The sequence below is a fragment of the Onychostoma macrolepis genome, chromosome 19, assembly GCF_012432095.1.
Source record: "Onychostoma macrolepis isolate SWU-2019 chromosome 19, ASM1243209v1, whole genome shotgun sequence".
Classification (NCBI taxonomy): Eukaryota; Metazoa; Chordata; class Actinopteri; order Cypriniformes; family Cyprinidae; genus Onychostoma; species Onychostoma macrolepis.
In genome coordinates, this window is record NC_081173.1 from 5,525,016 (window position 1) to 5,552,461 (window position 27,446).

A 27,446-nucleotide genomic window follows, 5' to 3' on the forward strand; every position below is an offset into this window, starting at 1 on the left:
TCTCCGTATTTAATACAATGTCGAAACCTGATTTTATTTAAAGCTTTACTTTTTATTTAGAATCCTGTTTTATATATATATATATCGTATTAAAATATTTTACTAGAGTGTTTTAGTAGAGTATTTTCAGTGTGTGCCGTTCATAAGCACGTGCAAAGAAAGACCAATCTTTCGCGACTCTGCGATGCATTCTGGGAAATGTAGTTCCACAGAGACTTTGCAGCACGACTGTACCTCATTACCCACAACACAGTGCGCGCGCAGTCACCATGTGTATGTAATATTTCTGCGTCTGGTCGAGGACTCTCTGAATGACAGAAGGGACGTGAATAAAATGTGTTTGCGGTGGGGAAATTACATCATGCCAGACTTGGTCACTCATGTATGTAGCTGTGCATATTTCCGGTGATCGTTTGTGTATGATTAGACATAAGACGAGTGAAACTTGGATTAGTTTAGCACATCAGTCAGTAAACATCCTTTAGCAAAGCTAACGTTAGCTGACTCACGTTTGGTGACTATCGTAACACTTCACACAAGTTGATACTAAACATTTGAGTTTTAAATACGATTGTTTTAGGAGGCCAGTCTGTGATTTATTTATTATTCCTCTAGAAAGTGTCTTTCTAAATGTGATTGAGCATGGCCAGCTAATGTATTTCTTTAATGTTTTCTTGAGGTGTTGAACCAGCACCAGTGACCTCATTATTGATGGGATATTGAAGGTAGGAGAATAATTCACGTCAACTGATATGATATTTATTATACAATCTACAGGGTTTGCCTGTTTTCAACCAAAGAATAAGTGAAATCACAGGGATAAACACATTGTAATGTACGTTAGGAAATATGGACAAATCTTTAATACTCTTGAAAACTGTTTAGTAAATATTAATAAACATTATGAATGAAAATATATGTGCTTCAAATATCAGTGTAATACCAAAAGTAAATTGCGGCACATACTGATGTTGTTACCACTATTTTGATTATTATTATTATTATTATTATTTTATTATATTATTATTATTATTATTTTAAGTAATAACAACAAATTGTCAGATAACATTTTGAGTGAAAGTTGAATTGAAAATCTACACAATTTACAATTTGTGTTTTGTAAGTCTTTAATAGCAGCAGCGCTCTAATACTACTAATAATTAAGTAATAAAGTAATTTTAAATAATTAAATGAGCATTTTGAGCTTCAACGGATTTATTTATTTATTTATTATTTTTTAAGTGACCCAGAAATAGTGCAGATTTTTTCTATTGATAATGTTGTTTCCTGTTTTTAAAAAAAAGACATCAAAATAAATACATTTATTATGTTTGTTCTTTTTAAATTCCTTAAAACATTTCTGGGTTTAAATATAATAATAATAATAATTTAAGTAGTCTCAAAGTGGCTTTTGCACCGCACTGTGTATTGTGCATCTCATACTACTGACCATCTGTTTATATCTTAGAGGGATCTCTTTAGTGCCATTTGTCATCTTTACTTTGTGTTTTTGTGAGCTGTATTTGGCCGTTGTCTTGCGCTCAGAGTCAGGCCCCTGTCAGACTGCGGTCTCGTTTCTCTGTTGGCAGACGGCTGGGAGCAGAAGCTTGTTTGGGATGCAGCGGTTAGTGTGTGCTAGAGTCCTGCTGCAGACCACTGGTGCGTCCTGCAGCCGTCCCGCACAGATGCTGGGTCCTGCGGCCCGCGGCTGCTGGACACGCCTGAGCCCCGGCCCGCGGTGGCTCTGCTCTCCGGCCTCTCAGAGGAACAGCAGCAGAGATCATCCAGGGCAGGAGGATCTGGACCCTCTGCAGGACAAATCCATCGGCCTCATTCAGAGATTCAAGAAAACCTTTAAGCAGTACGGCAAAGTCATGATCCCTGTGCACCTGCTGACCTCCACAGTGTGGTTCGGCACTTTTTACTACGCTGCAATGAAGTGAGTAAATGATGGATCACAGTTATGTCAATTTAGGTCCGAGGCTAAGATGGATGGTCAGATACTCAACTTGTTAATCAAAGATCACTGAAGAAATCACAAAAAGAAAAAGAAAAAAATAGTGATGATGATTAGCTATGGGTTATTTATAGTGCTGTCAAATGATTAAAGTTTTTGTTTACATAATATATGTGTGCGTACTGTGTATATTAATTATGTATATATAAATACACACACATGCATGTATATATTTTACAAATATTTACATGCATATGTATATTCATATAATTTATATTATTTGTAAATATATTTAAAATATTAAACGTAACTTGTTTTTCTTAAATACATACATGCATGTGTGTGTATTTATATATACATAATAAATATACACAGTACGCACACACATTATGCAAACAAAAATGTAATTTAAAAAAATCCACGTTTGCTGTACTTATTTTTAAGGCCGCACAATTTGGCTATGATTTTGTGATTGTATATTATTGACAAACTATACAGTAATTATAAGTTGTAATATAATTTTATAATATTATTATTATTGCTAAATAAAAATATACAAATTACAAAATGTAAACAATATAAGAAAAATAGCTTTTCCAATATTTTGTTGTAAAAAAACCTTTAAAAAAATAATATAATAATATTATTATATAAAAATACATTTTGTATTAATCACCTAGAATGAATTGTGTCTGATGGCCATTAAAGTTTAATACATTTTTATAATGTATATATTTTGGCTTTTTTAATGTAAAAATAAAAGGTGTAATAAAATTGATGTGATAAGACAGTTTTAATAAACACTTATTTTGCACAATCTCAATATTTAATATCTAAAAATGCCCAAAAATCAGCTTATTATTATCAGCCTAAACAATTTATTAGACTGTTTTTAATAATATTTCAGAATGGTTTATTAAAGTCAAAGAAATATAAAAGAAAAAATGTCCTGTAAGAAGCACAACATTAATTTCTAAGTTCTGACAAAACCAAGCAAAGAATAAGGAGTATGTGTGAGATTTTGGTAGGAGAGGTGGTGTTGATCTGTTAAACAGGTGTGTGTGTGTGTGTGTGTGTCGGGGGGGTGAGGTAGGTAGGTAATTTTCTTTCTGCTCGGTCATTGAATGTGTTTGGCGCGTGGTGGATTGAGGTAAATGGCACACTGGAATGTTTACTCTGCATTACATCTGGCTGAATGTGGGTCACCACTGTCTAGACGTTTGAGAAATGTGGGAGGTGGTAATGGATGCTTGAGAACGGGCTGTTTCCGTCAGCATGACCTCACTCTGCAGAGAAGACAAGACCAGGGTTATCAGTTTGCCTTCATCACCGGTCTTCACTGCCTTTAGCTCATATTAAATATGTCCATTTGGTCTAAATTGAACATTTGATTCTTATGTTAAGTATTATATTTTTAAAGTAGATATTTCAATGTCTTTTTAAAATAAAAAAGTGGATTTTTTATTTTTTATTTCACTTAAAAAATGCTTTAAATACTTGACCCTGTTAAAATCTCAGTATCACGGTAAAACTAATAGTAAAACTATTAAAACATTTTTGTTAATTGAAAGAAAGATAAAATAAAAAAAAATATATATATATATATATATATATATATATATATAAAAAATGTACTTCAGTTAGTTGTCTTATGCAACGTTTCTCATTCAAGTTGAAGCACTAAAGTTAATTAAACTAAAACTGAAATAAAAATAAATTAAACCTAAACAGTCATTTAAAAAATATAAAAATAAAAATGCACTTAAAAAAAAAGAAAACTGAGTATAAAAATAAAAGCTATTAAAAAATATCTAAAAATTAATAAAACTAATGGTATATAAATACAGTAATGCTAAAAATATACTGCTCAGTATAACAAATATTACTAAAAGATTTTATAACGACCATCCATCCCTAATCACTATTTATACAGTACCACTCATTTACATTGATGTGCTATTTAAAGCTGATTCATTATTAAATTTCAGTGATATTAACAAATTGTCTTCATAAAACGGATAGTTCCGGTCCTTGATTCTGATTGGTTGAGCCACGTTCGAAGCCATTGTAAATTACACCACAAACATACACCTTTGTTTACTTTGTGTGTTGCTCGGCAAACACAACTACATTGTTTGGTGGAAGAATACTGTTTTTATTAATATCGTTACACTTTATTTGCTCTGTTTTATTTTGTGAAAACTTACTACGTATTAGGGATGGAGCCATCGATTATTTTAGTAATCGAGTATTCTACCAATTATTCCATCGATTAATCGAGTAATTGGATAAAAAGGTCATTTTTCCTTTTTAAAGAGCAATACTAAATATACAAGAGAAAATAAGATAGGTCTCTAAACAACTAATTTGTTTCCTTTTTAGAAAAATTCAAATTTTTATTGCTGAAATTGCATACATTAATAACCATGAAAATTAAACCCATTTAATGCATTAAATTGCCAAATTACATTCAAAATACAAATATATCAATAAAAAATAAAATAAATAAAAATACAAAATGTTTTGCTATCCTTCATATTCTGTGTGGTGGTCAGTTCACAGCAGTGATAGAAATGAATCTTTTCCAATAAGTTTAAATTGGTTTTTACATTTATGGGCATTTTTACCTTTATAAAGCCTTATTTTTGTTTTGTTTTTCTAAAAGTGTGCATCATCTTTTGAATCAAATTCTTACATTTAATCAGTCAAGACATTTGGGCTGTTACCAAACAAATGATGATAATCAACAAAATTCATCTTTGCAATGCAGAGGAAACGCAGAAGCTGTGTGTGAAGAGGCATTCAGATGTAGGTCTATTTACACACTATTTAATTCAGCTCAGAGGGACATGAATGCATTTAACCTGCAGTTACAAATGCAGAAATAATATTTTGTTATTTTAAACATAAAACATTGAAAACTGATATTTACGAATTTTATGTTATTTTATATTTTATAAGTGATTCATTGCGATTGTACCGAATCATTTAAACGGTTGATTCATTCAGGAACGAAACACTGTCATGTTGCTCAGAGACGATAAACAGCACTGTTTCTGTGTTTGGAATGATTTTTGTTGGGGAAATAGAGCAAAAACAGGAAATATGGTGTCTAAAACGTAAGTCTCTTAATATAAATTTTTTTGTTTATTGAACTATTGCATAAAATCAGTATCACGTTTGTAACCATGCTGAGGTTTAGAGGTGAAAACTGGCACTCTTCGTGTGATATTGACTGACTTTCTTTCTGTGGTATTTTTATGCATAACTGTGTGGGGAGTGTGTGTGTGTGTGTGTCACAGAGAGAGAATGAGACAATCGATATGAATGACGCTTAGTCTGTCATAAAACATAGCTAACTTAGGGACATTATAACTAGCAACCATATTGATTTACGGTCTTAAATATGTCCAGCGTTTATGGGGTTGTGCGTCAGTAATAATGGTCCGTGGGGAGAAACAGTGTTCCGTGTGTCGTTACAGTAAATGGACTAAACTAAGCCTCAAGGATTTTTTTTGTATTCAAGTTACTTTAGGAATGATTTCAGCCCTACTAAGTATATGGAATAACCGTTTTATAAAAGCAACAAGCCCTGTGAAGCCATGATTTACAGTGAATTTCTAACAGCTAAGGGGGTTTTAACAATGTCCCTTAGCTGTTATAAATTCACTGTAAACCACGGCTTCTTGGGGCTTATTGCTTTATAAGAATCTTTTTATTTTTAAAATGATAGTTCCACCCAAATAAGAAAATTCTGTCATCATTTACTCGCCCTCAAGCCTTTTCAAACTTTCTGTGGAACATGAAATAAGATTTTTTTTTTTTTGTCTATACAATAGAAAGTAAATGTTTGGTTAACCAAAAGAAGATGCTGTGAAGAAAGTCATTTAGATTTGGATTGACATGAGGGTGAAAAAATAATGACTGAAAGTTCAGGCTTTTATGTGAAATGTCTTTTTATGCTTCCTCTCTTGTTCTGGTTTGTAGAGGAGTCAATCTGGTGCCGTTTCTCGAGTATGTTGGGTTTCCTGACAAGGTGGTGAAACTCCTGGAGAATTCTCAGAGCGGCTACGCACTTACCGCTTACGCCATGTACAAGGTGGGCTGACGGTCTTGTTTTTTAGTGAATTAATTGTTTCAAATAATTTACTAATGTGTTGATTTTCTGATTTACAAATTGGAACAAAATGAACTTCTATAGAACTTAAATGCTGGTTAATATCATGAAGATCAAAGCAAAATCAAGCGATTTACTGTAGTTTCAGTTTTCCTAAAGAATTCGTAACACCTTGTAAAATTGAATAGAGACTTGAAATAAAATGTATTTTTAGGCACAGTATCTTTTCATCTACAGCGCAGCTCATCTGAAATAATTTCATTAGAATGTCATGGACCTCAAATTCATCTCAGTTTCAGTTCACTCTTAAAAATAAAGCTTACAAAAGTGACTTTTCACAGTGAAGCCACAGAAGAACCATTTTTGGTTCCTCAAAGAACTTTTCAGTAAACAGTTCTTAAAGGGATAGTTCACCCAAAAATCAAAATTCTGTCATTAATTACTCACCCTCATGTCGTTCCAAACCCGTGAGACCTTCGTTCATCTTCAGAACACAAATTAAGATATTTTTGATGCTTTCCGAGAGCTCTCTGACCCTCCATAGACAGCAAGGATCCTTACGCGATCAAGGCTCAGAAACGTAGAAAGGAGATCGTTAAAATAGTCCATGTGACGTCAGTGGTTCAACCGTAATGTTATAAAGCTACGAGAATACTTTTGTGTGCAAAGAAAACAAAAATAACGACTTTATTCAACAATTTGTCTCCTCCCTATAGCGCCAATTTGGAGAGTATCACATACGTAAACAATGGATACATTGTTTACATTCAGATCAAAGCATACACAATGTAAACAATGTATCCATGTACTACGTATCTCAAAAATGGCGCTATAGGGTGACGCGGAGGAGACGAATTGTTGAATAAAGTTATTTTGTTTTCTTTGCGCACAAAAAGTATTCTCGTGGCTTCGTAAAATTACGGTTGAACCACTGATGTCATATGGACTATTTTAACGATGTCCTTGCTACATTTCTGAGCCTTGATCGCGTAAGGATCCTTGCTGTCTGTGGAGGGTCAGAGAGCTCTCGGAAAGCATCAAAAATATCTTAATTGATGTTGTGAAGATGAATGAAAGGTCTTACGGGTTTGGAATGACATGAGGGTGAGTAATTAATGACAGAATTTTCATTTTTGGGTGAACTAGCCCTTTAAAATTACCTTTTTTTTTTTCTTAGTGCGAAGAACATTTTGATATTCTAAAGAACCTTTTTCCACTATTAAGAACCTTGAAAAGGTTCCATGGATGTTAAAAGCTCTTCATGGAACCGTAGATTCCAATAAAGAACTCTGAGTGTTCTACAAGTTAATGTGACGTTGGTTCGATGTTCTCTGCTCTCCTGAAGATCGCCACACCTGCGCGCTACACGGTGACTCTCGGAGGAACGTCTCTGTCCGTGAAGTACCTGAGGAAGCACGGGTACATGTCCACCCCTCCACCCGTGAAGGAATACCTGCAGGGGAAGATGGAGGAGACCAAAGAGAGGATCTCTGGGAAAATGGAGGAGACCAAGGATCGTATATCTGAGAGGATGGAGGAAACGAAAGACAAGTTCACAGAAAAACTTCAAGAAACCAAAGACAAAGTGTCTTTCCGAAAAAAGAAGGAATAGGTTTATAGACTTACAAAAGGTCACAAAGTGACTCTCTCTCTCTCTCCATAATGTCATGAAGATTCATGTTATTTAACGATATAATACGCTTAAGGAAAGCAATGTGTCTTAAGCATATACAGTATAAAGTAGTATGTAGGCTGTAAGCTCTACACTTACTGTTCACATAATAGGCTAAACTATAAGATTATGACCATAGGTTTGGATATCAATTTTGGACTCTACTTGAAGTGTTTTTAAGGGATGAGAGTGAGAGTATGTTTTCTAAAGAGAACAGCAGGCGTAATGCGTCCAACATCACATATGTAATACTTTGTTCATATAACAACATAGCACTGCCTCTTTCAATTCTTGCATTTGTGAAATGCGTCTAAACGGCACAGACTTGTCACATACGTTACTGAAAATGAAATGGTTATGTTATAAAGTCTTGAATTGTTTGTAACTTGGTATTATGCAAAACGGTGTCGGTCAGAAGCTGTAAGTGTACGTTAAGATGTAATACAGCTTATGTCGTCGTTTAAAATACTGGAAAAAGGTAATACAGAAAAATTCACCAGTAGTGCTGACATTCATTCTGCAAATCGTCAACAGTCTTTACGTCTGGTTTCCAATTCAGCACATTTCTGCCATATTCATGCGAGCTCATTTTCAGTTGTTCATGTCTATGGAGTGTCACGTTTTAGCTTTTTTGCATAGTAACTAATGAAGGTTAATAATTGAACTGATTATTCAGTAAATGTGTCTGCTGATGAAGCACTTGGGTCGGATGGGATTGCGAGGCCTTTTTTGTCTGTTGAAGGACCTTCCACTTGGCTGTCAACAATAATAATAAAAAAAAAGATAAACAACATCATCTTATTTCATGAAGTATTTTGGCTTGGAAATTTAAATGTTTTGAACGTTTTTTGTTTATTGGAAAGGCTACGTTTCTTAAATAAGCATTTATTCTTCGTGGCAGTTAATGACATCGAATATTACAATCATTTGTAAATTGTAATCAGAATTTAAAAGTGCAGTAATTTTTTGTTGGTTGACATTTCAATATTAACTTCTTGTTAGGCAATTGAGAAAATTTACATGAAACTACTTTCATTATTTTGTACAAATAATTTCCCTTTGACGATGGTAAATTAAGTTTTTATTTAAAAAAGCAGCTTAAAAATTATAAAAATGTGAAATATTTTTTTTTTTTAACATACTCTTGTATAAAATGTACCTCTACTGACATTTGTCACAAAAAAAAAAAATTATCTTTAAGATATACATAGTGCAATTTTATTTATTTTTTTGATTGAAAAAAATACTGAGTTTCAAGAACTTATTACTTACTCCTCAATATTCTACATCTTTAATAACAATTTAAGAAAATGGTAAATTAAATTTAATTGTTAAGTGTAAAAAACATCAGTTCAAGTGCAATGTTAATCACAAATCTTCATTAACTGAAAACTGCTATTCTAAAAACAAGGAAGTTCCATGTTGGACTTCAAACTGAAGGCATGACTGATTTCAACCATGCATTATTTTGATATTCCTATAAGTTAAATATAAACATGGCTACACCTGTCATTCACATTTGCTGCTTTTCAACTATGTTGAGGAGTAACGAAGTAAAACTAGCTCAGCTGCTTTCAAAATTGTATGTTTCCATTAAGAATCTGCCATTTTATTTTTTATCAAAATGATGCATTAATTTGTGCACAAAGATTAATGCAACCAATATCTATGATGTCCATCCAAAGCTTTATTCAAGTGAATCTCATGCTATCCCATACATTACTCTGACTGTAGTAAATGCGTTCATTCAGAATGAAGCAGCTGTGAATATATAGCTCTTATATATATTTCCTTCAATGTAAAGTCCAACCCGTATAGAAAAATGTAGCAAAAGGGTAGCTTGACTGTTTTGAATTGAAGTAGCTTTTCCAGCCCTGCTTTAGTGGCTTTTAATTTAAAATGCTTTATCCTAAAGTTTTTTGTTGTTGTTGTTGTTTGTTTTATTTAAAGGCAAGTTGTAGTTCGCTTCACCTTGAAGAGCACGACATAACGACAAACACAAAACACAAAGGAGACTCGTTCTCTGGTTCTTTTCCTCAACTTTAATTGCTCTCTCTAGCCATTTGATGACAGCGAAAGAACAAGCGTGGAATCGTTTCATGAGGGACTACAACAGTATCTTTGAGCAATAGTTTTATTGTTTTTTTTTTTCTTGCATTTATTTTTTATGAATTTTTTCAATTGATTTTTAGTCACCTTTTTCCTGTAAAAGTATTGCAATTAACAGACCTCAAACTGAAAACCGCTGACATCACAATTAAATAGAACAATAAAAATAAAAAAAGGCGTAAGGACAGCAGCGTTCCTCGCTCACTGAACTGTTTCTTCTTGTAAAAAAACAAAACAAAATAAGTTTGTAGTCCACAATATAGGTCGTACAGTCCTGTGATGTGATCTCGCTCAAGGCCGATGAAGAACGTTGCTGTGGATTGGCGGGAAATTCCAGATCCACGGACCGAGATGCTGAACTCACCCACACAAGTCTTCAGTCAGTCATTCATTCAAGCGCGTGTTTCTGGAGAGGAGCCTGTCGGCGCGGAGAGCTCGGAACCAGACTGCTATGCCGAGGAAATAATGACAACATGAACATGCAGTAACGATCAGCTATGGGCTGGATTCTCCTCATTTGATGCTCTTTTATATACCACACAACTCGATTATGTGCATAAAAACAACAACAGAATGTTAACCGTTTGCCACGGATGTCCCACCGAGCCGATAAAGCCTCACCCTGAGCTGCGTTTTGATATGAACCACTAAACCTTGTCCCGGTCGGAGAGAAGGCCGCGTGGGAGCCCAAAAGTCGACAATCGCGGTACAATGATGTTATTGTTCTGCGTGGTGGTTATTACACGTCCAAACAGCTAGCAGTCACAAAATAAACTTCAATAAATAAAATGACAAGCGCTGGCATTTATAATTCTTTCTCTGGAAGTTACAAAAGCAGCAGCTAGTTATCCTTTATATAACTGCCTTATAATCAGAATATTTGTTTCATCACATAACAGATTTGCATTTACTGTATAGGAAAAAAAATATAAGTCGTCATTTTGTATTTCTGTGACCATACTGTAGCATTTCTCTTTGCAAACTTTACTCTGTTTTACAAAAAAGACAAAGCACAATTGAAGGCATTCACAAAACTTGATGCCACCGTGTTAAAGTTTTCTTTTTAATATTATCTATACATTATATTACAGTATTAACAATGCTTTCTTGTGGTTTTCTACCCATTGGGTAGGATATGTGCATAATATATTCAAGTTATATACAGCACCGTACAAATAAACAGAGTCCGACTACTGAAAGAAGCACCATAGGAAGTGAGGCACAACAAAGGTGGGGACTTTTGAGTGCAAGTGGGTTTCTATGTCTGCTTAAACATGACTGTTAGGCACCGAATTTGCTCATGTAAATAGTAACATGCAAACCTCTCGGCTGCAAACGTAAAAAGAAAAGAAAAAAAAACACATTTGGGTTCGTTTTCCTAGCACGACTATGACGGCGAAAACGCACTAATGTTAACGAAAAACCAAAACGGAGCACGAACATCTATGTCTCGGTTGGTATGCGAATATAAAGTAATGGGGAAGCGGACATAGGCCTACGTAACGAACGGACAACAGCAGCAGCAGTAGCGGTAGCAGCGCGTAGCAGCAGCAGCAGCAATACAGTACGAACTCAAACTGCGTGGTCAGAATGAGCGACGGGAAGCAGAGCCAATGACGCGAGGCCAAGGTTTCAGAGCCGAAGCGGATGGGCGATAGGAGAGTCTTGCTATTCAAGGGGGGAAAAGGTCATATAAAAGCCTATTTTAGGGAGGAAAGTGGCGCTTTTTTAGTCCACTTTGACTAAATATTCTCTCAAACCGGTCACTTTAATAAATAGCTAGTTAATAAATAGGTTTTCTATGGGAATTTCTAAAGGGAAGGCCAAAGAACGATGGTTTACAAAGCTCAGGTGTGATCAAAAACACAATCAACATGTCTGAAAGCATTCCAAAGTGTGCCATGTGATTGAATACGACTTCAAATGAAGAAAGAAAAAGGGGGATGTACCTCGTCACGATTGGTACACGTTTCGTTTGAACTGATATAAATACTGATGACAAATAAGAGATACAAATGTGTTCTCCTGTGCTGCCTCGGAATAAAACGGCATTCCAGGAGAGGAGAGTAAAAGATAAAATATGAGATCCATATATGATCGTGAACTAAAGTATAGTATGGATAACTGAAAAAAAAAAGAAAAAAAAAATATATACGCATGCTTTTTTAGTGGAAAACAAACTGTATGAGATATGACACACTCGCTCAGAAGGGGACAGGATGTGCATAAGACTACAGTTCCCATGATTCCCTTGCACTTGGACCCCATGACAATGCTGAAGTGACGTAAGTTTAAAGTGCTACTCGACAGGATGAAAGTGGCGTGTGTGTTGTGACTTCCATCCACAGATATCCATGCCAATATCTCTCACTTGGTCAGTGGAAAAAGTGATGTGGAATTTGAACAGCTCGTTGAACCCCCTCTTTTCTGTTTTTTTTAAATAAGTGCCATGATGCAGTTCGGGTGTGGAGATTTTAGGCTGGATCAGAGTTCTACATCTCCATTTCAGGAAAACGCGAAATGTAAAAAAAGGAAGAAAAAAAATCCCAGGAACCATGTGGATTGACATATGAAAAGTAAATAAGGGTAGGCGTTTCTACTCTTGAAAGAATAAGTGCAACATAAAGAATTTTTTTGTTGTTGTGAGTCACATCCCCAAGATTTAAGATATTTTCATGGCACTCAATTTGGATTTTGATTGGTTGTGAACAGTTTTTTTGTGCACGAGTCCAGGAAATGCACAAACAAATAGAAAATTTCTCAATCCTATGACCTATGTGGTCTCTCACGCAAACAATCTGTGCCAACACACGTGTTCTTTAAATACAGGAAAGCATACAAAACCAAACAAACAAAGAGATTTAGCCGAGGAGCCCAAACATCCATACAAGGCCCCGAAGTTCTAGCAAAAACAAAACGAATTTTTTTTTCGAAAAAATAAACTTTGTAAGCTTGGTTCCTCAATTTTCGATTCAAATTGTGCAAGGGAAGCGTGCTAACCGTGAAGCCACTCCCCTTTAGGTCCAGGAGGAAGTACCAAAGAGCACATGCGCTCTCTACTGCCCTCTCCAGGTGTGTCCTAGTCACACGGGTTTGTCGCGCCGGCTATCCTTAACCTTGACGAACAGGGTTGTGCTTGCGCCAGGCTGGGCGGAGCGGCTGGCTGTCCTCTGGTTGGAGGGTGGTGCGTTATTGCTGTGCTGGTGCAGGAAGGAGGCGGAGCCTGGGTACGTCTGACCCATCACCTCGCTATAGGTGGGCGGCGGCCCCTCCACGTGCGAGTTCGAGGCACTCTTGCCAGAGTTGCTGCTCGGGGGCCGCGGGCCGCCTCCGTGCACGTAAACGTCTATCAGGTCGCTGTCGAAAATGGTCCGGTTGGGGGGCGCGCGCACAGACGCACGGCTCAGCTCGAGCTGCTGCTCGGGGTCTCTGAGCTGCAGGGTACAGGGGCCCTTGTAGGGCGGCAGCTCCTCGCCGTCTGACAGGCAGATGGTGGGCGGCAAGTGGATGTCCTGCTGCAGGTATGGGTACGTGGGCTGGAAGCGGCTGAATCGGTCCCTTTGCATAAATGAAGGTGGGTTGAAGCGCTCTCCGCTCCGTGGCCCATACATCACCTGAACATAGAGAAGGAAGAAAATAAACCTTATTAGAAATTAACCCAAGAATACAAAATGCAAACATGCAGCCAGATTAATTATAGAATTAGTTAATTATACAATCAATATACAATACTGTTCAAAAGTTTTGGATTTTGTTATGTTTTTGAAAGAAGTGTCTTATGTGCCTCAAGCATGCATTTATTTGACCAAAAATACAGTAAAATCAGTAATATTCTGAAATATTTTTTACAATTTAAAATTACTGTTTTCTATTTCAATATATTGTAAAATGCATTTATTTCTGTGATCAAAGCTGAATTTTCAGCATCATTACTCCAGTCTTCAGTGTCACGTGATCCTTCAGAAATCATGCTAATATGATGTTTTGCAGCTCAAGAAACATTTCTTATAATTATCAATGTTGAAAACAGTTGTGCTGCCTCCTATTTTGGTGGAAACTGTGAAGGATTTTCTGATGAATAGTTCAAAAGTACAGCATTTATTTGACCAAATATACAGTAAAAAGAGCAATATTTTTAAATATTTTTAAAATTTAAAATAACTTTGTAATAAATAAATAAATAAATGTTTTCTAATATGCTGATTTGCTGCTCCAGAAACATGATTATTAGGTCGATAGAAAGTTAATGCATCCTCACTGAATAATAGTATTAACTTCAGACCCCAAACCTTTGAACAGTAGTTTATATTTAGCAAGATTACATATAAGTAAATATGGCTCTTTATTACTATGCACCGTTATATTGTTGTATATAGCAAAAAGGATATCATTGTGTTTATGTAGCGTAAAGCATAAATTTCAGAGCATAAATGTTGAAATATATTGATTGTCCTTGAAAGGGCGAAAAAATATAGTGAGTTTCGTGCTATTAGCTCTTAGCTATGTTGCCCAGCCATAAACATGACAGTAAAACATAAAAGCAATGAATAATATTTTGCAGAAAGGTTGAATAATAGGTCATGTCAGTTAACTAACCTCAGTGGCTCCTTGTTGCGTCACCAAACTATCTGTTGGCCATGCACAGCCGTCCTATGATACAGAAAAGAGAGGCCGATGTGAGTCGTGCATTAAGAACAAGACATAAAACCAACTTCATCCCATGCATCAGAGTTTCAAGTTTGGGTAGAAAAATAAATAAAAATCTAATTCGCTCCAGGCATCAGAAAAGTTGATCTAAATGCACATGCAGTAAATACTAGAATACATTAATATCATGCATTATTAATTCAAGACCGCTGGTTAGTCTTGTGGCCTCTAAACATGCAGCTGTAGAAACTGTGCTGTTGTCGAAATTTATGAGCTTGTTAAGAGCTTGGTTCCTTTCATGCTCTGCATCTGTTCCTAAATCACATCTTCACCTTCTTCATATCTTTTTATGACTCTCTCTCTCTTGTTCGGGGAGGTGAAATGGACTGCAGTCTAGACGAGCATGTCTCGCTCTCAACTACAGGACGTAAATCAACAAAGAAGAACCAGGGATGTGCAGAACTACGCATTTCCAAAATAAACTAGTTTGTGAGACTAGTTAGACTTAGAAACTCTGTATGATTAGGTTGGTTTAGCGTCAAGTCCACTATCAGACGTGTTTCTTAATGAAATATGGATACTTCTAACCTTTTATAGCACAAAACTACCACAGAAAACAGAGACCTGTGGATTATAATGCATAATAAAAAATATTAAAGGGTACAATGCTGTTTCATGCATTCTCATGCTAAGCATGGACAAAGTTTCAAAAAACAATTTGGACGCATAACAGAGTATTTCTGTGACAAAAATCCTACTTCCAGGTTCGTACAAGTTTCGGAGAGTTTTTTTTCGAGCGTGGCTCTTCATGACGTAAATGAGGGTGGAACTCCTTATATGGGCATTTCTCCCGGAAGAACGTGCCCGTGCACGCATCGACCGGAGCGAGAGCAAGAGCGCGCCCATCAACGCGCTTCATTCGGCTGCACTGCACGGGACTCGCTCGGGAAGAATGTCTCTAAAGAAGTGTGTTTTTGGTTGTGAGGGAAAGATAACCTTGTTCAGCTTCCTGAAGAACCCAGCATTACGTGAACAGTGGATGCAGTTTGTTTTTCCGGGGCAGCAACGGAGTTTCTCAAGTGTGTTTGTTGACGAACGTCTTATAAACAAGGCCCAGTTCGACGCTGGATTTGCACATCGTTTAATACTGAAAGATGGAGCGGTCCCAGCTATAAAAGATCCCGGTCATGATTCAGAACTGCAAACGGTAAGTGAAACGGCATCAAATGTCTGTGTTTTGTTCAGAGTCAAGTGCTTGTCACTCTTTAGCTCCGCCCACAGCGCACCTCCAGGAGCTCGGCTTTTTTCGGAGAGAATCGTAAAGCTGTATCTTTCTTTTATAAATATGATAAAACTAAAGACTTTTTGGAGATATGAAGGATGCAATACTACTCTATACTTACTCAAGATTAACATGAAATTGGGTGAAACTGTGTGTGTTATGTCCCCTTTAAAGTCAATCTCATTAGTGGAGCCAGTCGACCATCCTGACCCATCCCTAGTAACTACATAATGCATTTGTGCAGGTGTACCGACACAAAGACCCTGAAGCTGGCACGCACACTGCTGAGTCCCATATGAACACGGTCACAAAGTCACACACATGGTGATCAAACAAAAGAACAGGAACTCTACACCCACTCAGAGCGCACACAGACAGGACACACATGGTGACTGGAGAATCAAACGAACACCCACTCAGAAAACACACACACACACTTACCGGCTGCATGCCCTCCTCTCGTTGACGGGCCTGGCTGTGGCGTGTGAGGAAGGCCCAGGCCGACAGCCGATAGTGGTTCAGCAAACAGATGATCACAACTACCATTACAGTCATCACCACAATTATGATTATTATCTGAACAAACTCCAGTTCAGCTGCAAGACAAGAAAACAGAGCGAAAACCATTAGCATATTTCACACATTCACAGAGCTGCAGAAGTTGCAACATTTTTACATTTTCAATAAAAATGAGTGGTGCTTCCATTTGCAAAACTCACTGCTATGGTTTTTTATTGCTGAAAATCATATGCTTGGTTGCTTAAAATGATTAATACCACATCTAAGCTCAAAAATGTTCATTGTTTGACCAGATATCATTCATGTTTGCAGTATAAATACATTTTTTTTTGGTTCGTTAAAAATGGTAATAGTGATTACTGTTAATGGTTCGTGAGCTTTCAGGAACATCAGAGAGGCAAGCTAGACAGTTGCTTATGAATAAGTAATGACACAGCAAACCCATCATGTTCTTCATTCTTACCACCAGGGGGCAGTAACGTGAACACAACTGAGTGTATTGAGATTGGGTGGGGGTTAAAAGACCAAAATCAGACTCAAAAAGTGACGCAACAGACTAATCCACAAAAATGTGATAACATGACGTTTCAAATGGCTTTTCTGACCTACATCAAGTCAAGAATGGCGAAAAAGAGAAACGAGAGGTTTTTGGGGTAATTTTTATTATTAATGGAGCACTGCCCGCATGAGCAGCACAGCTCAATACGTCTGTGCGCTAACTGCAAGGCCACAGCTCTGATTTCATAAAACTGTTTCATAAACTGATTATGTCACGGTTCGATCTCACTTAATCGAAGGAAGGAATTCATTCTTTGTTATTTTTTTTACTCCCCTCTCCTGGAATGCCGTTTTATGTTAATTCTTATGAAAAACGATCAGGCATGTTGTTACAAACAGGGTAGACTTCTCTTTCAACCTCCTGCCGACCCTTGAACACACAGATGGACCCAGTCAATACGGACTTGTTCTTCAGTCACATGAAAACATGTTGATTTGCCACACATAAATTCAGAGAAATCTCGTTAGCCCTGCTGCCCACTGAGTAACCCAGACATTTCCATCTGACACACGAAGGTTTCGAGACAATAGAAAAACTTCTGCAAAGCTGCGACACTGAAGTAAACACCATCAGCTGTCTAACACAATCTACACTAACGTTAAGGCTAATCATTTTCAAACATACGACTACGACATCAGCAACACACAGAGGACTTTGTTTTATGCAGGAAAGAAGATCTGAATAAAATGGGTGCTTTGATGGTCTTCTCCCAGAAGCTACAAATTCAAATTCATCCTCTTTAAAGTCGGCATGCAATGAAAATTCACTCTATATATTTTCCAAATGCATGTTATATATCTTATTGTGAACATTTCATCCATGTATGTTTCATTTTATTTATTTTAATTGACCTCACACAGTTTCACTAAAATTTCATAACTGGACCTTCTGGTGAAAACATCAGACTTCTCTCTGGTGATGTATGCTGGACTTCTCCCATCGTTCAGTCCACTTAAACCTGCCTCTGCAAGCTTATCTGCCTCCACGTTTGAGTGCAATGTCCACCTCTCATAATCCAATCACCAACCGATGCATTAAACCAAATCCTTGCTCTACATTTTTTTCTTTTTTGATAATCCGTAACACTCGGATAAACATCACATTAAAGAAGAAAATATTTGTCACTACTTCCATTTCATTGCGACTTTAAAGTACTGGTACTGAAAATAAAATTAATCAATCAACCACAATAGCTTGTCGGTTGTTGGATGACTAGTCAATCATTCTGACTCATCCAGTTTTGTCAGGCCAGTAGGTTCTTTAGGTGAGCCGCCTCGAACTTTAGTTTCTGAACTTTCCATCATGGCCACTTTCTCTCTACAAGAACAAGGCCGTACCCAGGATGCAGTTGGGCCATGTAGTGACACTGTTTAATAAGCTGCGTTGGCGCTGGCTCTTTGCCACAGCTCCTCTGGAGAGAGTGCTAGCAAGACAAGGCCCCATCTGTTGAGGGCTTGGAGGAGAGGACCAGAGACCAGACGCTTCCCAGGAGTTAACCCAGCACAGGAGATAAAACGGCCCAAATCTGCTGCCCCTAACCGGATTACGGCCTGGACCAACTCCAAGAGACAGACAACTGGTGGTAGATGGAGGGGGATGGGGTGGGGTGAACATGTAACTGACACATCTCAACCTCCGAAACACTAGAGTTGTAATCTCAGCCAACCTAGAGTACCAGGCACCACTCAAGCACCTTTCCTCCATTCAGGACTGCCCACTGCTGCTGTAAACCACTGTAACAGTTTTCTCTAAGCCGCCAGGCTAATCTTATCAGAGTAGCCTCACTCTGTCCTCCTTAGAAATGGCCTGTTCTGACCCAAACAAAGGGTGACGTCATCTAATGCGGTAAAAATGGACTGTAGTCAGGGTGGACACCAGGGTGGATTCGAATGAAAAGGGCTGTGAGGTAAAGGTTTACAGTCCATTCAACAGTTTGTACTATTTCGTGTAATCTGAAGTCGCTCCGAGTTTTTTGCTCACTTTGTCAATTTTTTTTTTTTAGAAAGACAACTTTTGAATGTTCTGCCAGTTAAACAATCGACGCCTGAACCTGTACCAACTCGACATTTATCCCTCACAGCTTTAATATGTCAACTTAAATATGCCACCTAATCTTAGCATGCGTTCAAGTTATGTCGGAGACATCGTATTTACGAGTTGAACGCACATGAACGCCACCACAAAGTCGTTATTACGAATGGGAAATGAGTCCGTGAGAAAACGTGTTGGATGCAATGGATGCAGCCAAAAACTATTGTCTGTATTGACGGTAAATTTGTTGAAATGAATAAAATGATTATTTTTTTGTGATATACAATATACTATATAAATTACTTGTACAAAATATTATATTATTGTATAATTACCATAGAATATATAATGATTCAGTTTACATTAGGGATGTAACCATATGAAAATTTCTTATCACGATTATAGTGACAAAAATTATCACGGTTATCAGTATTATCACGGTATTGTTAAAATGTGCTGGAGATGTTCAAAAAGTACCGACATATAAATCACTTCAAGTTTTATATTTAAAAATCAACAAACAACAAATAAAATGACTTTTTGTTTGCATAATCACTAAAACAATAACATTACAATGATGTTCGGATTTTAAATGACAACTTGACTGACAACAGTTTAATAGCATGTTCAAATAAATAATTTAAATGTTCAAATAAAGCTTTGAAAAAGTTTCATAAAAAGGTAAACCTCACATTTCAGCCTTTAAATAAAGAAAAGGGTTAAATCAAAATGATAATTGATTAATAAATGATTATATGTGTTTTATCTGCTCCATAAATAATTCTAGATAACTTATCTGAATTGTTTAAATGTGTAGAATCCACATAAGCTCGTTTTCATCAACTGGTCAAAATGTACAGCAGGGCATGCAAATTCGGTCTGTTTTTGTCCAGACAGAAACTGCACACAGACTGAATGCAAGTATAAGTCTCTGTAAATCCACTCTCTGACAGCAGGTGGCGCTCCTGGAAAAGCAGAATTACAGCTGTTTCCCGTAAACTCCGTGGACAAAGCAGTATTGCGATTAAGAACACTTCCTTTAGGTATTACATGGAGCGAAGATGAAAACAAAATGCCATCGAATCGTTTCTGAAGACAGTCAGACCCTTCAGAGGTACATTCATATAATTAATTCATTCATATATTAATTTGTATTTGCACTCTTTTAAAACCTCCCAGCTTTCCCGCCCTGTTTTCACTCAAAACGAAACTAAGTTACTCTGCTGCTGTGCGCACGTGAGACTGTTACTGAAAACTGTGCTGTATGCTGCACAGTATTTATTTATCATGAGTTGTTCAAATCGCGGTAATCGAATACGGTTTTTTATGATAATTAAAATATAAAACGGTAATTCTAACCATGAGGAATTTTATCATGATTTATCGTCAAACCGGTAATCGTTACATCCCTAGTTTACATCACCTTCATAAATTGAATAAAACCCGAAAAAAGCAAAAACACAATGATGCACATTCTTTATTCATAATTTTGTAGATGTAGAGTTGAAAAAAAATCTTTGAATTTTATGTAGAAAAGTAAAATTGTCATCTTGTTCAGACCAAGTGACTTGAACGCTCCCGACGTCGTAATTATGACTTGTCAACTCGTAAGTACGAATGTCCCAGGAGGACTTGAACGCAGCATTACTAGCGTCCATTAAAAGTAGGAGTGTATCGGGTGTGTCTGGTCTTGATTACTTTTAGCCAAATTAGCTACTACTCAGATACCAATAAAACTTAACTTAATGTGAGTCATCAGCTGTTTCATCACTAATCTAACAGCACAATTTACATAAACCCGTAATGCCTATATAAAATCATATTCCCTGAGCCTTGTTTAACCTTCCCTGTGCTAATCGGCGGGCTCAAGCATCGAAGTCAGACGTGACGGCATCCCGGAAGATCTGTTAATGTGTTATGATTACAGTCACAAACCCCAGACAGAGCAGACACAACAAACCGTCGTCAGCCTGTTTGCGACAGGGCAGAAATGTAAACAAGCTGTGATAATGTGGCAACAACTGCACAACAGCGAGGGAGAGAGGCAGCTGGGCTAATTCGGGTTAGCCTTATGCGGACTCTCTGAGATCAGACAGCTCAATCCTCTTAGCGCTACGTATGCTGCTCCATTGTGTTGTTAGCTAAGAGGAGATATGTGCTAACACCTGTCACAGAGCCTCTAACAGGCTCTTAGGTGAACTGGGTGTGCGTTGTTCAAGCAGTCGTCACCTCGTCTCTGAGGTCGGAAAGCCCTGAAGTGTGCTAGAAACTGCGGGACTGCTCTCTTCTGCAGAGGCCATTCTGTTACTGAGCTGAAGGAAATGGAGGAGGCATTACATAAGCCTATCTGAAACTTTTTCCCCCTCTCCTCTCACAAGCTGCAAAGACAACCAAGTCTGGCCTCCAGATCTATATTTCATGAAGCCATTTCCTGTTTCCTCCTCTCCACAGTTTCATAACAGAAGGAAAACAGCTGTGCTCTCACGATCTGGGAGGAAAGAAACGGAGAGGGTGGAGGAGGAGGAGGGGGAGAGAGAGGCTGGAGAATGGGGACTGCTGCTCACTGCCAGCCATCTGTGCTCCGTCTCCAAATGTCTCCCCGGTACAGTACTATTCTCATGGAGTCGGGCACAGTACGTGGAGATCATGTCATGAGAGATGATCCAACAGTTGAACTCGCAGCAGTGAGGGAAACTTAGAATGGGCTTTGAATTCATACCAAAGCACACATTACACAACAGATTTCCAAGGGAAAGAGCGTGTGTGCAGTGAACGACTAATTTCCAAGTGACTTCATCGGCATGGCAAGACAGCGGGGACGAGAGAAAAACATTGAAAGTTTCCTTGCGTCCTCTCTAGTTTGGGCCAGCTCGTGTTGCAGCCTGCAGGGCGTACAAACGGCACTAAAAGTGAGCATCCCCAGTAGATTCCATGCACAAACCTACAGCCACCCATGTTGGCATCATGACTGCGGGTTGCACTGGTAACTGGAGAAAAAAAAACAGAGATGGACATATCCAGTCATAATACCACTGCTTCATCAAGCACAAGCCTTAATCTAGTTAACCATCCATTCACTCACGTCACTGCGCGCACCAGACAACAAAGGCATTATGGGAACTTGAGAGGGGACGCATTGCCCCCTCCTCCTGTGTTATCTGAGTTGTCCCATCAGAATGCCAGACAAAAGGCAAGGGCACAAGCCAGACGCCCATGTGGGACGGAGACTTGCGAGACGGCAGGTTTCACCCAGAAACACAATCATATGGGAAGACTGAACCACGTCTCACTGCTGCAGTAAATGCCCCTTTCTGGAACATTCCCTAGCAACATGCTATGAGTCACTTTATGAGAGGCTGTGGAAGGGGCAAAATAACAAAAGAAATAAAGGCAGAAAAAAAATATCTGCAGAAGGTCGCTAGACCGAGGTACTGCTATTTCAGTAAATATTTGCAAGCTACAACTGTGCGGGACTTATTCTATTCAGAAAAGACAGAAAGAGGCATCTAAGCATTGTGGAATTTTTTCGTTCTTCTGTTTTGGGGAAACTGAGAGAAAGGGGAGGGGGAGCTTGTGAAGTCTTTCACCAGAGCAGCCCTTTTCTGGTGTGACAGACATTTTCCATTCACACACAAGGTGTATGAAAAAACACAAGAGTGCGAGAGAGACTGAGAGTATGTGGGAGACAGAGAAAAGGAAAGAGAGAAAGTGAGGACACTTCAATAAACTGAGTCTCACGGAACAAATGAGATCAGAGAACAACTCAAAGAGCCACCCAAAAAAACAAAGACGGGCCAAATCTACGGACTTGAGGAACACCGCATTCAATCACTGAGTAAAAATGGTCGCAGTGGCAGAGATAGCAGGAAGTGCGACAGAGAACTAGGGCGCATTTAATCGTGCCAGTGGCAGGAGCTATTCGTCTGTGCCTTGCTGGCAAAGCGGCACTGTCACCTAAGCAGGGCACAAGCCACTGACCTCGCTCTCTAATCTGAGATAAAGCGCTCGTATTAAAGAGATGCCCCATACGGGCGCCAGACACGTCTAGACTCCCCATGCCATAACACCCACTTTTCTTTAATTATTTAACCTCCCGGTAAGACTGTACAAGATAAGCTCTGCCTGGGCCCAGACACCACCTGCCACAGAATCCCACTATTCCCACCCCCAACCTACAGCTCATCTCATCCCACTGGTGACACCGACTCACCACAAATATTGTTTTACACCCCTCTCCTCCTCTTCTTCCATTCAACACCCCCTTCTCTTCCTCCTCCACCTCTCACTACCGTTCGCCCAGGCGGATTGAGTCATATCCCCTTGAAACAGGACCCAGCCCTGGGTTTAGTTCTTCATCAAATAGTGTTTGGTACATGATGTTCTTTCTGTAGTTCTGACGGCATGACAGAGCTCTTCAAGCACTCTACAGCGCAACAGTGTGTGTGTGCCGACAACGGACACATGCTGCGTACAATATACATCGTCCTCCGGTGATTTGATTCCTGGTACACATGTGTATACTAACACACACTTAAAGTTAGGACAAGCTTTCATCCTCATAATAATGTTTTCACCCTCATAATCAATGTTATTCCACCGTGAGGCTGTTCCACATTGGTGGTCTCGGTCCACAGGGAAGTCTTGAGATCAGGCATGCTGGGATACTACGCACTCTGCTTAGACCAACTTATTTTAACTCACATCCTGAAGGGATGAAAAGAATTCAGATTTCTTACCACCTATTATAAAATTGCAGATGATCGAGGGTCTGTTCCAAATCTCTGTGAATGCAGGGTTTTTAGATCTATGCATTGAAATATTTCAACTTGTGCAAAACCAAGTGTACTTCCATAGTACATCCAGAATATTCAATCATGGGAAAAGAAAAAGTAGGAAGGGAATTGATTGGATTGTGATAAGTGGGCATTCAATACCAGAATGAAGTCAGACCATGTGGTGGTTTATTACATTAATGCATTACTGTTTGGCAACATTTTAGAAAGGTTGCATTGCCTACAACAGTAGCCCCAAAATATGAAGGCTAAATGATTAATATTAACTAATAGCCCACAAAACCTAAGTGACGTCAGATGAAAACGAAAGTCAATTCGTGGCAGAGCAGTTTGATGAAAGGAAGACATTTGTTTTTGCATTAACATACACTGACAAAATGCACAACAATACCAGGAATATGTATTAAGAAAGGGTCGATTTTAATTTCATTTAGACTTTAAAATTGGTTAACATGCCGCAGAGGAGGGAACAAAAGCAGAAACAACACAAAGATGTTTAACTGGCTGTGTTTTTTTGTACTGCACTGGTATCAGTGAGCCAATCCCTCATTTTTGGATCAAAAGATTAAATTGCCATAGTTACCCTCATTTTGAAAGTTCCATTTTTCTCCATTTTGTTTATCTGCTCTGCATGAACCAAACAACATAAATGATTGGAGAGCAAATGGCTTGGTGGCTCTTACAAGTGACACAGTGCAAATAGCTCTAAAACATGCATGTGTCACGCTGCCAAACCCCAGACAAACTCTATGGTTTCCCTCTGTGATAATTTCCATTATCTCTTTGGAAAAGTAAAGAAAGAACGCTAAGCCATGATAGCTTTAGTCCTGGCAGGAGAACATCTTCTAAACATAGTGCTGGGAGACTCGGAGAATAACTGCGAACGTCAAGTCAACAACATGATGATTATGACGGGGTTCAGCATGTGACTTCACTGACTGCTCTAATACGAGAAGTGAAGGTAAGAGCCCATTCTATCTGAACATTGACTCACTAGATTAACACACAAACAACCCCTCGGCCTCCACGCGCTCCCTGAGGAACATACTACCTCCAGTGCATCATCTCCTACGCAGCTGACACTGCCGTACACGCAGAGAGAATGAGTGGTTGATGAACGGGACCAAAAAAGAACTGGAAACAAAAAAAGCATGACAGAATAAAACATGCTAGAAATGTCCTTGATCACAGAATGGACAGTTCTTATCTTGGAGGCTGATTGGTCAATACAGTGTTCCAGCTGTGCTAAAATACCCCGTATTGTAACAACTCTGAACTGTATCACTATATAATCTATATACACTGCACAGTGCGCACCTCCCAAAGATGCCAACCATCAATCTTAGTTTACATGTCTGAGAAAAAAACACCTCAACATGAATTTGCTTAGATTTTATAAAAGCAATAAGACACTCAGGCTTGTGATACAATGTGAACCATCATAACTTACAAATTGTAGTTCATTACTGATTCCAAATTACATGACAAAAATTGTAGTAAGTAACAATCTGTTACACATTTTAGGTAATGTAATCAGACTACTTTTCGATTACTTTTGACCTAACTCGTTTATCACATTGATTTAAATGGTATAATCTTGTACCAAAGTTATATAAAAATACAAAGAAAAAGAAAATATATTCAATTCATTGTTATCAACATGAAGTGCATTAAACATTAACGAACTCAAATAATTAATTAAATCATAAAAATTTAAAAATTTAAAAAATCATTTTAAAATAACATTAATTTAAATAAAACAATGACTAAAAAACATAAGTATTTTATTTTTTTTACCTGCATGTCATATGACCATTAACCAACATCAGACAGCCATGAACATGCAAATGGGATACTTAATTATTAAAATATTCAGCGGTACTATAATATATATTTCTTGATAATTTACTGCAATTGTGTGAACAATATGTAATAATGTAATCAATAAAAAGTAACTGTAGTCTGATTCAGAGTATTTTAAAATGCAATTTAATCTAATTACAAGTACTTAATTTTTGGAATCTGATTACGTAATCCAGATTATATGTAATCAGTTACTACCCAGCCCTGGTTAAGGGTTTGCAGTTACTTCACTGCACTCTTTAGCCATAACTATACTGACAATACAGGATGTCCTCTCATATCCTTTTGGTTAAGTATATTGACAGGTAAAAACAACACATTAATTGTCTGGTCATTCACTTATGGCCCAGTGCGGAAATCGATATTCGATTCCATAACTGCACTTTGCAAGCCATTTGCTGGATAGTTTGTAAAAAGAGTTGTGCGGCATGTTGGGACAGGGAAAATACTCATATTTATACCCAGGATCCAAAATTTACTTCTTGATACCTGCCAATTGTAGGCTAACAGAGAACATTTAATGGCCATTAATAAATCCTACCATGAAACTGCCATGTATTCTGCATTATTATTTAATGTAAATATATTTTTTGTCTTTGAAACTATTTAGCTGTGTTTTCAACAAACCGCACAGGCCACTTGCATCATAAACCAGCCTCACTTTCTCAGCAAAACTGCACCAGTCATAACAATGTGAAGACGGACAGTGAATTCGTTCTTATATTTTCATTTTGGTGGCTTAATGTGAGAAATATTCTGAATGCATGTCATCACAAGTTCTGGAGGAAGAAACAATGTTACATTTTAACCTACATTTGGCAGTTAAGTTTTGGACCCTGTTTATATATATCACAACATCTACTATAACTCAGGCAGCATCATATATGTCTAACAGGCAATTTAAGTGCTTATTTTTCCCAGACACGCCAACTGCTGACTGTCTTTATAAAATAATGCTCCCCCATTCTCTCAGTTTGGGGTCAGGTGCAGAAAAGGGGTGACCGACATAATCAGATCCCCGACAGACTTTCAAATGAGGGTCAGGACACATCCCTCCCCCAATTTCAGCCACAATAAACACAACAACAAAGCTATAATGTGATGAGGGTTTAATGTTGCTATGTTTGTATATAATAAACTCTAGAATGCCACGTGAAAATAAAATACAGTAATACTGCAATGCATTATGCAATGGTTTTGTAAAAAATAAGTACAACTGAAAATATCACAATGACTTAAATGCAATTACATTTCCAAAAACCTAGCTTTATGTGCCCTCAATAATTTGTGCATCACTCAAAAATAATGTCCCTGTTGTTACATTAATCATGTAATAACATATATATATATATTTTTTTTTAAACATATACATTACTAAATACAGCTATTTACCATGCATTGTTATATTGAGGCATATTAATAATAATAATTCTTCCTTTATAAAAAAAAAATGAAAAAGATGCCTTTGATTATTTTTATTAAGATTTTGCTAATCGTTTTCAACATTTACTGTGAAACAATCACAACACAAAAGAATTCCACAAATCCAAGATATTCAAATGATTAAATAATCCTTTATGTTTTAGCAGGTTCTGTTCCAGAAATTGCCAATGCAGAAGAGATTGTTTTTATATTTAAATCAGGCAGCCTGCACTCCACGAGGACGAGCACGATGAATGAGAAGCTAAGGGTTACGGCAGAGACCTTCTGACCTTTCAACCCTGAGAGCAGGGGGTAGGAGGGCTGCTGTCTGAGAGCAGGACCCAGTGCATGCATGCCTGATGAGAGGGGATGGGTGTGAGACACGCAGTCTGATAACATCACGTCTGATCTGATTCTGTTGCGTCTGCTGTCTGCTCGGCTGTCTCTTTTGCCCCGAGCACCAATGCACCATTTT

The 27,446-nt window shown here is 37.8% G+C and overlaps 2 protein-coding genes across 5 annotated transcripts in view; one reads left to right on the plus strand and one right to left on the minus strand.

Moving 5' to 3' along the window:
• Positions 1 to 239: 239 nt before the first annotated feature.
• fam210aa (family with sequence similarity 210 member Aa) lies at positions 240 to 8,537 on the plus strand. The gene is made up of 5 exons (XM_058754021.1): positions 240 to 382; positions 680 to 725; positions 1,590 to 1,939; positions 5,945 to 6,056; positions 7,420 to 8,537. Exons 3-5 carry the CDS (start codon positions 1,617 to 1,619, stop codon positions 7,684 to 7,686), a joined length of 702 nt encoding a protein of 233 aa, XP_058610004.1. The 5' UTR covers positions 240 to 382; positions 680 to 725; positions 1,590 to 1,616; the 3' UTR covers positions 7,687 to 8,537.
• Positions 8,538 to 9,864: 1,327 nt separating this feature from the next.
• The window catches only part of ldlrad4a (low density lipoprotein receptor class A domain containing 4a), a 97,282-nt gene continuing 79,700 nt past the window's right edge, over positions 9,865 to 27,446 (minus strand). For all 4 annotated transcript variants that reach the window (XM_058754017.1, XM_058754019.1, XM_058754018.1 and 1 more), the window contains 3 exons: positions 16,226 to 16,380; positions 14,452 to 14,505; positions 9,865 to 13,469 (listed from right to left, as the gene is read on the minus strand). In XM_058754017.1, coding sequence (XP_058610000.1) covers positions 12,939 to 13,469; positions 14,452 to 14,505; positions 16,226 to 16,380 — 740 coding nt within the window. In that variant the 3' untranslated portion in view covers positions 9,865 to 12,938. The remainder of the gene's footprint in view (positions 13,470 to 14,451; positions 14,506 to 16,225; positions 16,381 to 27,446) is intronic.